This window comes from Borostomias antarcticus (genome assembly GCF_949987555.1).
Source record: "Borostomias antarcticus genome assembly, chromosome: 2".
Taxonomy (NCBI): Eukaryota; Metazoa; Chordata; class Actinopteri; order Stomiiformes; family Stomiidae; genus Borostomias; species Borostomias antarcticus.
Genome location: NC_140235.1, coordinates 29,041,794 through 29,055,172, shown reverse-complemented (window position 1 = coordinate 29,055,172; position 13,379 = coordinate 29,041,794). Strand labels below are relative to the sequence as shown.

Here is a 13,379-nt window from a genome sequence, read left to right as displayed (position 1 = left end):
TTTTTATGTACATTATCAGTTGTAAAACACTTTGAGATTAATGTATTTGTATGAAAGGTGCTATACAAATAAATAAAGTTTTATTATTATTATTATTATTATTATTATTATTAGTAGTAGTAGTAGTAGTAGTAGTAGTAGTAGTAGTAGTAGTATTCAGTTACCCTTCCTCATTCAGTGCCATTCACTGACTACAACATGAATTTGTTGAGCAGGACGTACTGTACATTGCGATCAGTCGTACGCACCTCGTAGATGTGGTAGATGTCAGAGCCCTCATCTGGCCAGTAGTGGTGACACTGCTTGACCCCGTTCTCCGAGAGGGGCGTCAGCATGACGATGACCACACAGCCACTCTCCCACACCATCTGCAGACCGGGGAGGAAGACCAGCAGGGGGTCAGTGCTGGAAAACCAGGTATTCATACTGTACGAGTAAAAGGAGGGTACAACAGGACAGTGGCAATCCTGAATGTTCATCGATGAAGCCTACTGTATACCAGCCATTCTAGGCCAAGGCCCACCGGTGGTCTGCTGAGCGCCATCTAGTGGGCCGCGGAGGCAGTGCTAGCCTACTGCCCAACGGTTAGAATAAAATAAAAGAAAGTTTGGTCATTTGCAAAGCTAGTTATTTTTATATTTAAATGTACTCAATAATTTATATATAAATAACAAATGTCAAGCTAAAATGCATCATTTCAATGATCAGCTATGTTTGAATATTACCACGGCGATCACATCCGTTGGTGTTGAGAATGTGTTCAGCTGACGTAGCTTGCTAGCGAACGTTCTCTCAGATGCAAACGTTCCCTCGCCCTTGGATGAGGAAAGTGACAGACCACCAGTTGTTGTTTTTTCCTCATGTACTTGGGAAGGTGGTCTTCGGGATCAAAAGTGGGCCTCAAGTTACAAAAGGTTGAGAACCCCTGTTACAGTATATACAATAGACTCGGAATGCCTTAAATATATGGCTCTGGGTTACATTATGATGTAGCATCTCTAGTATCCTTTTGTCAATCAGGATATATCTTAGGATAGCAACAGCACTGTACCGCACGCACAGGGTGTGTGACTGTGAGCAGACGCTAGGTCTCCACGTCTGGTCGGTGTAGCAGTGTGTGTTGTGTTCCTCCTTCCGATCCTGATTCTGAGTCCTCCTGTCGGCTGAGTCAGACAGATCAACCGATCCGCTTCATTTCATCTCATAACAGTCTAATGTGTCCTTGGATGAAATAGGGGCCCGGTGTGGCCATTAGGAAAATGAGGAAGAAACACGTCTTTTATGAGGGCAATAAAGACACAACGGTCCAGACTATAAACTAATCACACGCCTCCCTGATCAGGTCCCGTGGACGCATTGCGCTCCGGGTGTGCCAACAGTGCCAACGTCAGGCCCGTGACCACGACGGCGCCCGTAGAGGCCATGTGAGGTGATCTAATCCATTTAGTCCGACGTAATCTCATGAAATGAATTTTCATACTCGGCCACTGCTTTTCCATATATGATTCACTTCAAAACACACGCGCCTACACACTTCACTGCGCAAAAAAAAAAGAAAAAGGTGCGTACTTGTCCTTGTTGTTAAATGGTTACGGTCTGTGTATTACACTGGAAGAGATGAGCCTCAAACTGCTTGGCTTCTCTATTGGTCTCTATGGAGAAAGATGAGAAGGAGAGGGGTAGATAGAGAGATGAGAGAGAGAGAGAGGAGAGAGAGAGAGAGAGCGAGAAAGAGAGAGAGAGATGAGAGAGAGAGAGAGAGAGAGAGAGAGAGAGAGAAGAGAGAGACAGAGAGAGGAGAGAGAGAGAGAGAGGAGAGAGAGAGAGAGAGAGAGAGACAGAGAGAGACAGAGAGAGAGAGAGGAGAGAGACAGAGAGAGAGAGAGAGAGAGAGAGAGGAGAGAGAGAGACAGAGAGAGAGAGAGAGAGAGAGAGAGAGGAGAGAGAGAGGAAGGGGGGGAGGTGCAGCTAGGCCCCCAAGAGAAGCTGAGGTAATGGCCAAGGAAGGAAGGAAGGAGGGATGGATGAATGAAGGGAGGAAGGAAGGAGGGATGGATGGATGGAGGGAGGAAGGGTGTGAGTCTGGGAGGGGCGGGGTCAGGGGAGGAGTGGAACAGGGGATTAGGAGCCTGGCTGGGCCTCTAGAGGACAGAGTTTAAGACCCGTCTTCTCCTCCTCCTGGTCTCCTCCTCCTCCTAATGTCTGTGTGTTTCAAATGAATGAATGTTTGTTACTGCCACATATTTTCTTTTCAAGTGTACTGACGGTGAAGGTACGATAACCATATTGATTCCAAGACAGTAAAAAAAACAATTCTCTTTTTGTAGATACATATTCATTTGACATTATTCAAAGGATTCATTCATCTAACTTTAGAGTTGACAGAGCTGCGAACGACTCGTTAAATTTCGATAAGGGCTTTTGTTCACCAGATGAAACGACAAACAAACAAACAAACAAACAAACACAAATAATCCCAAAACCTTTTTCATTTGAGCTACTTGCAAAATTAACTAATTAAAATGCGACAACGAGCATCAATCTCAGCCGTTAACTGCACTGTACAACTGGCATATTCAATCAAGGTGCACTTACACATACTGTGGGAAGGCTAATGGCTGGATAAAAACACAACCGTGTCGCCAGCGAGACCGCAACCCTGACACCACTCCATCACAGGTGCGGCAGGGATCCATTAAGCCGTATTAATGTGCGAACACACCTTTTAGAACAACGTCTCCCTTCTATTAGCCTACATGGTAATGGTGCTTTGTAGCTGATGGTGCTGTTACGCATGAATCAGCAGAATATGTGGTCCTTCTGACATAGTGCACCATATTTAAAGGTGTGTAAAAGGTGTGTTCGCACATCAATGCTCTTCCTTAGTGAAAAAAAACACACCAAAAAACATTTGGCGATGTAGTAGGATGCGAATACTTTATTAAAGCCCTTATAAATGTGAGAAAGGTGCTATGAAGTTTTTGTGTCAGGCGTTATGAATGTATTATGAACACCGTGAACTAGTGTTGCTGGGTGCACATCCGGCCTGACTTTAGACCAGGCGCAGCCTAGAGAAAACCACCCTCACACAAAAGGATATCTGCACACTCGATTATAGCTCCCAATACTTTACCTCTTATTCGATGAGCATGAGCAACGCTTGGAACACACAGGGCCGAAGGAGACAGATAGAAAGTGTGTTGCAGTAGCTTTCGGTGAGGACACGCGCACAGCTGGCCGCCAGTGTCCACACACACGCTGAACATCTTCCCACAGATGATAGATTAACACCGCCGTATGGAACAAACAGTCCCAATAATCACGTTGGCGCTGTCGCATTAAACATGTTAGGGGAAGCACTGTTTGGGATCATTTTAACGCAGCAGGTCGTACCTCTGTAGGTACAGTAGCATGGAAGCTTAACCGCTGCTTACGACTAGCTGGTGTCTCAAACGATATTCTCAGAGGTGAGGAAACCCTGTGTTGATCAGCTTCCATGTTGCTGTTTTCATTGCATCCTATTCTATCAGCAAAATTGGTTGAGTGTACTTTAATGCGGGTTTTGCATTAGTGATGGATGTGGAGACAGGAGGCGTGTGGTGGAGGTGTGTGGTGGCAGCGTGTGGTGGAGGTGTGTGGATGGAGGCGTGTGGTGGAGGCGTCTGGTGGCGGTGTGTGGTGGAGGTGTGTGGTGGCGGTGTGTGGTGGCGGTGTGTGGTGGAGGCGTGTGGTGGAGGCGTTTGGTGGAGGCGTGTGGTGGAGGCGTGTGGTGAAGGCGTGTAGTGGCGTGTCGGGGGTAGAGTGAGCGGTTTACCTGCCAGAAGTCTGCCACGGTGGAGGGCAGAGGGCCTTGTGCGGAGATGTAGGTGGGGTTGCGCGGGTCATGGTCCATCTGGAGGAAAGCAGACAAGACGAGAATGGTGAGAAAGCCGGCCGCGGGAAATCAGGCGGCGTCTGGCCGGTTGCGTGAGGCGTCTTTAGCTTTCAGAGCCCCGGTCAGTCTCAAGAGGACGACCGCCCCCTCTCCTCCCCTCGCCGTCCTCCCAGTCTGTCTTCACTTCCTCTTCTTCGCTCTACCGCCCCCCCCCCCCCCCCCCCCTGTCTCCCTCTCTCTCTCTCCATCCATCCCTCCCTCTCTCCCTCCCCCCTCTGTCACTCACCTCTATCCTCTGCGCGTGGCCATTCGTTAATTCCTCTGATTAGAGTGGAACTCGTGTTGGATAGATACGCTATCTCCAATCCCACATGTTATTGATGCTAGTCCGAGAATGTCACAGACAGCCGGGATGGACGGTCTCGGAGGATAGGGTCAGGCGGTGTGTGTGTGGCTGCCCGTCTGTCCGTTTGTTTGCGTGTGTGTGTGTGCGTGCGTGCGTGCGTGTGTGAGCGTGAATAGCATGTGTGTGTTTCTGTCTGTGTGGAGTGCTGGCATGCATGGCCAGAGACACCGAGGGTGAGAGAGAGGAAGATGGACGTTCTTTGCCGTTATGGCCGGCGTGTTTCAAGCCACGCAGGGAGGCCTGCAGCGACGGGGGTGGACAGAGCGAGAGTCTGACCCCCTGCTGAGAGGGAGGAGGAACACACAGAGTTCACTAAATATCCTGCCTATTGAAGAGGGGGGGGGGGTGATGGGGACCTGAGTAAACCCTTTAGAATTCAGCTATTTTGTTCACGCACACAAACACACACACACACACACACACACACACACACACACACACACACACTCACATAAAGCCATTATTTCCCTTCAGAGGAGCGGTGCCTGTGTGTTTGCCCTTGTGAGGCGTTAATGCCGGGTGATTAGAATGTGGCAGCGTCTACGAGACCGCTGCACACAGACACACACACACACATTTCATGCACGGTGAATGTTTCTCGTAATGAAGGGGTGCCACAGAGCATTCTGTGTCCCCAAAATAACCACTTTCCTTCCCATTACCCTCTGGCAGTCCGATGCCAAGCGGAGCAGCCAGTGATTCACTGCTGATTTACTGCCGGTCGCACACTTCAGGGGGCTTGTGAACATCTACTTCCTGCTTTGCCTCCTCACAGGCACCTTCCACAGGTTGCTGCAGCAGGCTTGCATTGCTCATGGGAAAACATAAAAACACCAAAAGGTGTTTGTCAGTGTTCCAGCCGCATCTCTGTTGCTATGGCAGTTACGCAAAGCATCTTGAATCATGTACAGACTTGCTTGCGTCCGGTATAGACGGTCTAACCTATCATTAGTAGAAGTGCTATCCGGTGTAAATACTGATTACTAGCCTTCTTTTTGCCTCGTGCCATCTTGTCGGCAATCTTGACGTGCAAATTGAAGTATGGCACACATCACAAATCGATGTTTCTATTGTGGGATTTGTGATTGTATGCTACATGAAGTTCTTTACACGTTGGTGAATGCTTCTCCAGAAACGGCGTTGAGATTATGCTCTTTGTGTTCAGCGTGACTGAGAGAAGAGCTTATTGTTTCTGGGCGCAGAAGAGGCGTGGTCGGATCTTTGTGCAGGGAAGTCAGACCAGGACGGAGGTCTCCGATGAGTGACATCCCTAACCATTAGTAATGGGAATGGATGCAATTGTGCAGCACAACCCCTAATTGTTGCAGAGAGCCAATTTAGGTTGGGAGCAATTACAAAGGAGACAGACAATACCCACGCCACGGACCCCGGATAGATTGTCTTTAATGGCCCCTCTTCATTTATGAAACTCTTCTACTTTATGAGATGTTATAGTAGCTCAGGCTGAGGAAGATGATTATGGGTTTTAGTAACTAATCCCTTGGAGTACAGATGAGGAAAGTGGTGATTGTCAGTCTGTAAAAAAAAAAATTATGCGCCTGGTCCTCCACATGCAGTACACCCTGTAATATCACCTGAAATTCAACCGCTTCTGACGCCATTTTGAAGAGAGAAAGCTTCAAGAAAATGCCCTTTTCATTCTCTATAAGGCTTTATCACCTCAATAATGTAGTCCAGTTTTTTGTTAACATCCCTGTTTCATCTGCGCCTAGTCAAAATTCCACAGATGGATTTGTTTCTCTCTCTCTCTGTCTCTCTCTCTCTCTACCTCTCTCTCTATCTCTCTCTCTCTTTCTCTCTCTCTCTCTTCATCCTGACAGAAATGAATGAGCTGCGCAGAAAGCTAGCTAGAGTTCCAGCTCTGTTTGGCCAATCTCAAGGACACAGGCATGTACTCTACTGTTCTTAATGACATCATGGCATGCATACTAAATCCTATGGACATGGAATGGTGGCTTCCCTAATCCAGTTGCCCTATTTGCACTGTTGGTTGGCAAAGATCACGAAAATAAAGCACCTCAGCCAAAGAAGAGCCTTTGGTTCGACTGAAAATACATAGCTTGCACAAAATAAAAAATAAATATGTGCCTGTGTCTATGTGCACAGTACTGCAGCATGGTGTCTATTGTCATTGAATATTCAGGTAAAACGTCTCAGCTCAAACAGAAGGTCAGACAGGTTACAGAGAGCAGGATGCCACCCTGGACTAAGCTTAAAACCGAGAACACAAGTAAGTAAGTAAGTTAGTAAGTAAGTAAGTAAGTAAGTAAGTAAGTAAGTAAGTAAGTAAACCTTTATTTATAAAGCACATTTCTCACGACAGCAGTCGACCAAAGTGCTGAACAGTAGTAAAAATAATAGTTAATACAAATACAAAACAATACAAACATTAAAAACAGACACAGCTTATGGTCAGGGTGAATGAAACGCCAGGGAGAAAAGGTGAGTTTTCAAGGAGATTTGAACATCTCAAGGGTCTGCGCTGATCGAATATGAAGAGGCAGATGGTTCCAGAGCCTGGGGGCAGCCGCTGCAAAGGCCCCGTCATCTTTGGACTTCCATCTGAGGACGACGAATTCCACAAGAGAAGCACCAAGCCGAGCATAACGACTGACCGATGGAGGAGACGCCGTAGCCCTCAAAACCCGGCTGGAAGGCCCTGAAGACAAAGGCCAAAGATGTCCGGCATGCCTTCGACCACACTGCCGTCAGATCCTGTCACGCCTAACCTCGATGGCGCCGCGCGCCGCCGATGACCCTGATCGTCGGGAGCCGGACGCGTCAAGAGCCGTCTCCCTCGCTCGCCTCCCTGACCGCCAAACTCCCAAGATGAGGACGACACGCGTTATTTACTAGAGGGCCGCTTCTGTCGTCCACTAATGAGAAGGAGGAGGCGGCGCGTTGACAGACGTAATTGTCTCAGTTTTTGCTGCGCTCAGTCAGGGGTCCCGTTGTGCTGTAATTACAATCCTTTCATCCGTGCGCCTCTGGACCAGCTATTACCGCACCCACCACACTCTGACTGCTAATAGCTACAAGGGTGCCGGGGGGGGGGGGGGGTAAAGTGTGTGTGTGTGTGTGTGTGTGGAGGGGACTCTGTCCTTCCTATTCTTATGGAGGGGAATCAAAACAAAAAACCACAGAGGAATCACTGCTTTCAGTTCTTCTCTATGCTCCCCAACTACAGTACTGTGCATAAGACACATGGAGGGATGGATCACATTGGCCGACCGCAGCTTCACAGAGAAGGACGGAGCACTCGTCAGATTGACAGGCTTTCCACCCAGAGAAACGTATTACTTATACTTCAACTCATTTCTATATTATTAACTCACAATACCCTAGATCTACAGTATAATCATGACACTAATGGCCAATAACACGAGTAAATCCAGAAGGGAAAGGGCCGATAAAATACACAGACCTCGTAGTATTCTGACCGTTTGGATCTACGAGAGAGATTCGGTGTGACTGTGTGTCTCTCTCCTGGTCTCTCTCCACAGAATATCTTCCCTCAGTATTTGAGATGCACGGCTTCCTCTTCTCTCTAATGGAATCTTTACTCAGCTGCCTCCGGGGAAATCATGACTGGCAATCATGGCGAAATGTTTGGATGAAAAGAATACAGCACCATAACCCCATGCACTTTCCCACATCTGAGGCATTTCTGGATCTGCTCAGAAGAAGCATTTATTAAGTCTAAATAATGTAAGATTTTCTCTGTGAATGCCAGTGATGTAAGAGATGGCTGATATCTTGGGAGAATAGCCATTTCAAAACAGTTCAGGTAAGACTGGAATCTCACCAGACGGTACGAATCCAATGAGCTACACAGAGTAGAATAGCTTCAAAGCCAAAGGGATCAATAGGTGAATTAATAACTGATCACGAATAGTAGTCACATTTCAAACAAATTCCTTTCTCAGGAGGTGCTACAGTATTTGAGCAAATGTTCAACGATAGAACAGATAGAACAGAGCCTTTGGGAAGAGAAGACAAAAGTCAAATATTTTTAGGATTGGGCGACAGATACTCACTATTGGGCTGGCATTGATGTAATCAGAGTTGCCATGGTTATTCTCCACCTTCAAGGTGATCCGGGAATGATCATCTGTGAGAGAGAACAGATCAGAACAGAACAGAACAAAACAGAATTCAGAACATCTTCACTTGAGAACATACTGAATTCTGGGAAAATCCACCTGAAAAGACCTTATTTATTTTCATCGCATTACGAGGCGTACTCCCCAATGAATAGTGAAATAGGCCCAATGAAATAGGCCCACAACAGACATGGCTACTTGTATACTTAGGGTGCACTTGGTTTGGTTTTCCCAGTACAAAGAAACCTATGAAGCCATTTCAAAAGAGGTAAGACAAATGTGAGTGCACACATAATAATACACTGAACAAATACTTGAAAGTATGTCAGCTGAATGTGATCCACCTCACTGTGTGCATATTTGAGGTTGTACCTTTGGTTTCTCCATACAGGGAAAACTAATTCAAGTGCAGCGCGACTATCTGACGGTATAATGTAGTGTTCGACAAAAAAAACGCGCCGCGCGGCTTGAGAGATCCGCCAGGTACTCACATACGACCACGGTGTGGGAGCGGTTCCGCTTGGCGTTCTGCTCGCCCTGGCCCACGTCACAGGCGCTGGGCTCGGCCTGGTAGCCGCAAAGAGCCTCCCACTCCCTCTCCAGACGGTTCTTGTTCTTCAAGTGGTCCTCCATGTACGACTGGAGGACAAAGGAGAGAACAATCAGCGGCCATTTTGAACACAATCACAGCAATCGCCGCGCCAGCCAGAAGATAATGAAGGGGAAATGGAAAACTAATCACAGAAAAAAAAATGGAGCCCGTAGACGTAATGATTGTTGCGCCCTGGATAGAACGAAAGAGAGACTTCAAGTAATTCACTTTGTGCGGAGAGCTGGTTTTGCATGACTATTCACTGCACTGTGACCCTTCAAAGACCCCGACAGTACCACTGTAGCATTATGGACAACTTCCATCCTAAGCTAAGAGAGAGAGAGAGAGAGTGTGTGTGTGTGTGTGTGTGTGTGTGTGTGTGTGTGTGTGTGTGTGTGTGTGTGTGTGTGCTTTATGTTGCTTGTGTTTAGTGTGTGCATTGTAGGGTGTGCATGTGTTTGCACTGCAGATTTGTGTACGTGTGTGTTGACCGCCCCCCCCCCAAAAAAACCCACCACATTTAAGACTCCTGAAAGGTCTGTCTGCATTGGAAATACATCAGGAGTCCTTCAATCATGTCTCGCAAACGTTTGCAGGGCCCCTGATAAGATTGTCTACGTTTAAGCCGTTGCTCGGGGACAAAATTGAATTCACCAGAGAGACAAAGAAGAGAGCAGAGGGTAGGAGGAGAGGAGGAGGGGGACGAAGCTGCTCCTCTGACGAACCAGGGTGAGTCTTAGAGGAGGCTTAGAGGGCTGGAGAGAGCACTCCTTTTTTAGGGGAGGGGGGCAGGAGACAGGGTACGGGGATGCGGTGTTTCGCTTTGACTCTGGTACCATCGCCTCCCCCCTCCCAACGGGGTTAAATGGTTTAGTCCGCCATTGTGCGAGGCAGAAGATTACAGGCTCATAAACTGATGTCGGGGGGGGAGGCGGCTAATGGCTAATACCATGATGGCGATACCCCCACATGCGCTTAACTCCTATATCCCGTATCAAAGATGGTGAAGGTGTGTCGGCCGTGAGGTGATCCACTATTGTCTTTTTCAGTCTCTTTCATTCTGTCAACTGTCTCAACTATTGTTGTAAGAGAGACGGTAAATTGAAACATGCTTGCTGATAATCCGGCATACACAATAGACAATTAGCCCTTACTCAATACTGACATTCATCATTGGACAAAAAGCTGATATCTACGATATCAGTCTGATACCAGCAGCCAGTATTGTGGTCTCTCCATCACAGCTTATTTCTCTATAGGCTTCTTGTCATATCTTTGAAAAGCCCCAACCAGATAAGAATTGCGATAGAGGTATTTCCTTTCAGCGCCCGGTTCCCCGCGGACTGCGGAGAAGGGAGTCTGATTAGAATAGCGTGGAACCGCTGCACCACTCTCCAGCGACAATCAAGGGTTCTAGCTACGTGGAACCGCTCGTCACTGCAGTAGAATCTTTTGGGATTCTAGGCTCCCCATCAAAAAATAGTTCTACATATACAGTAGGAGCGCCAAAAAAAGGGGTTTATAGTTAACTTTTACTTTAGAGATTACTTTAACGCACCAGCTACGTCAAGAGAGCTTCACTGACACTCCACTGTCTCTAGAACCTTCTAGTCATGGACAGAAACAGTAGCAGTTAGTCTACTGACATCATCCTTAAAGAATACATGTATACAGTAGGTCTACCTTACTAGAAGGACCACAGACTGATAAGGTTTAACAGGTTTAATAGCGCCTTTTTTCAAGTGACTGAGAAGTGTGTTATTATTACTGTACATACAGTATTCGTGGATAAATCTGAAATTAGCCTGGCACATCATCTCTCCACGCATCCAATCTGTTTGAAGTTTTGGCCCGTTACTTTTGGACGCAGAACGCCCAAAGCTGCATGCGCACCACGCCCATCAATCCAAGCAAATAAACAGGGAAGCTGCGGCCGAACGATCGAGGGACACGCCCACTTGACAGAGCCAGTCATTCCGCTCGTCTTTGACAGCGTGAACAAGACCACTAGAGGTCGGTTTTGCCGATTTATCGGTGCTGAAAGGATGTTTTTAAAACTAACGTTATTGGCTGAACTGGGCTCCGATGGGGGCTGATGGCTGCTCAGCCTCCGCCTGTTGTAAATAGACCATATTAAAACGATGTAGGCCTGATCCACCAAATCACACTTAAGGATGTTCTGCTACATTCTTACTATACTTTTTATCTGTACAAAAAAAGCTATTAGCTATATTTAATTATTGACAAGGATCTGGACCACAGCCACCAAGCAACTGACAAAAAGGAGTAGGCTACATAATTTGAACTTGATTGAAGACAAAAATAAAGAAGTTTTTTTTTAATCAAAATGTCCTGTATATAGCCTTCTACTCTTGAGTAACACAATCATTCATAGAGGAAATGAATAGTGAAGGAAATGTGTTATGCACTGTGGGGCATTTGGCCTAACAGGTGAGTGGGTGTGTGCAGGCACTGTAGTAGAGGCTTAGTAGAAGCTTAAACGCTTGAGGCAAGAAACATGACAGGTAGGCCTGATCCCTCTGACTTTTCATTACTCTTTACTTTTTAGCCTATGGTGAGTTGGATGATCCTGATTAATTTATTTAGGTATTTAATTTATTTGACAGGGGCTTTTTTTGTGCTACCGGCTGATTAATCGGCTATCACCTTTTTCCTGCTCCAAACTATCGTTATTATATCTTTAAAAATCCACTATCGGTCGACCCCTACACCACAGCCCCCTAGACAGAGCCCCCCCCCCGACCACATTAGTAAATATTTGATCCATCCACTCCTAGAGCTAGCTACAGAATTGCCTGCGATTTATTTTACGACGCGCTGCCCCTGCAAATGCCTGAACCCAAATACATTCAGAATACTTTTTTTCCCCCTCTTCCCTGGATTTTTGAATGCGACGCCGGGCCCTTATCGGCCAGGCTGTTTGTAGAGGACACAGTGAAGCGTATCGTCTCTCCAGAGCCAGGTTGACGGGGCTTTAGTGAACGGAGGGGATTATGGCTGCCAATCAGAGAGGCTGCTGGGATGCCTGGGTGTCAAGGAAACAATGTGTGATCCTGCTAAGCAGGGCCCCAGCAGCTGCAGGTAGCTCTGTTAGATCCCACTGGGGGCCAAACACAACAGGTATAACAGGCTATTCTTTATGACCACATCATGACAATACACAACTGTACAACTAAGATACTGCCAACACAAACCGCACAGGGCTTCTGTCTGTTATTGTGTACTGGGATGTGATTCAAACATGTTAAGAGTGATATTGTACGTACTAAGTGCTTATTGCTCACACAACCATACATGTCCAAAAGGCACTATTCAATGTCGCTGAATATGTGTAGGTTGCCAGTGAGAGAGGTCATTGCATTAGCTCATACTGTATCTATCAGCGCGTGGATCATAAACTTATAGCCACTTATCCATGATAAATTGGAGTCATTTCCCCCCATCCTTTGAGTAAGAAACATATCATTTGAAGACAAAAATGGGGAAATAAGTAATCAAAATAATTAATGCTGTCCCAAGCTGGTTATTGATTTTTTTTAAGGGGGAGTATAAGCATTGGTAGAAGGTGCACATAGTAACAATGGCTAGATGAACATCACAATCCCATCCACTGGACAACAGACAACATGATCACAAGATACACACATCTGTTCTGATGAAACCACAGAGGGCCTAACTCAGATGATGACTTAAAGGACAGGTTCAGAATTGAGCATTATAAACCATGTTATAAGGTTATTTACGATGATAATACAACGGCCAATATCAAAGTTCCATAAAATGGTGCACTCTCGAGATATAGCCCGTCGCCGCTAACACACTTAATGGATCCATAGGTGCATAGACAAAATCCCTAAAAAAAACGCCATGAACTCTCGTTTTCAAAGACAGAAAACTCACAAAGTGAGCACCGGTGTCCATTGATGTTCTGGCTAAAAAACGGCACAAAGTAAGCATCCGATCAGGTTTTATTGAGCATATTATATCCATTGATTTGGATTGACAATAAAGCCAGAAATGTTTAGATTCGTTCCATATTTGTTTTGATCAACAATCACTTCTACCTAACACTATCAATGAAATACCAGCTGCAAAGCAATCCTAGGCTTCTCAATTTGTTGTTGTTGTTGTTGTTGTTGTTGTTGTGGTGTAGACCTGTGACCCAGAAGCGGCTCTTCTTCTTCTATGGTAGCCTCCAAACTCAGCAAAGAAGTTTACAAACGTATGTACTGCGAGTGAAAATAGTTTTATGCTAAATGATAAATAAAACCTGATGGTTTTATAATGCTAAATTCCAAACCTGTCCTTTAAGGCATGTTTTTCTTATTTTTTTGTCAAAATAAAGATCCCCTGGACTAAGTA

At 46.2% G+C, this 13,379-nt stretch overlaps 1 protein-coding gene across 1 annotated transcript in view; it reads right to left on the bottom strand.

Annotated features, from left to right (window-relative positions):
- ptprn2 (protein tyrosine phosphatase receptor type N2) overlaps positions 1 to 13,379 on the bottom strand; it is a gene marked incomplete at both ends in the record, with an annotated part of 142,683 nt that overhangs the window by 10,255 nt on the left and 119,049 nt on the right. The window contains 4 exons of the mRNA XM_084454216.1: positions 249 to 368; positions 3,815 to 3,892; positions 8,339 to 8,412; positions 8,896 to 9,043. Of these exons, the coding sequence (XP_084310342.1) occupies positions 249 to 368; positions 3,815 to 3,892; positions 8,339 to 8,412; positions 8,896 to 9,043 (420 nt within the window). The remainder of the gene's footprint in view (positions 1 to 248; positions 369 to 3,814; positions 3,893 to 8,338; positions 8,413 to 8,895; positions 9,044 to 13,379) is intronic.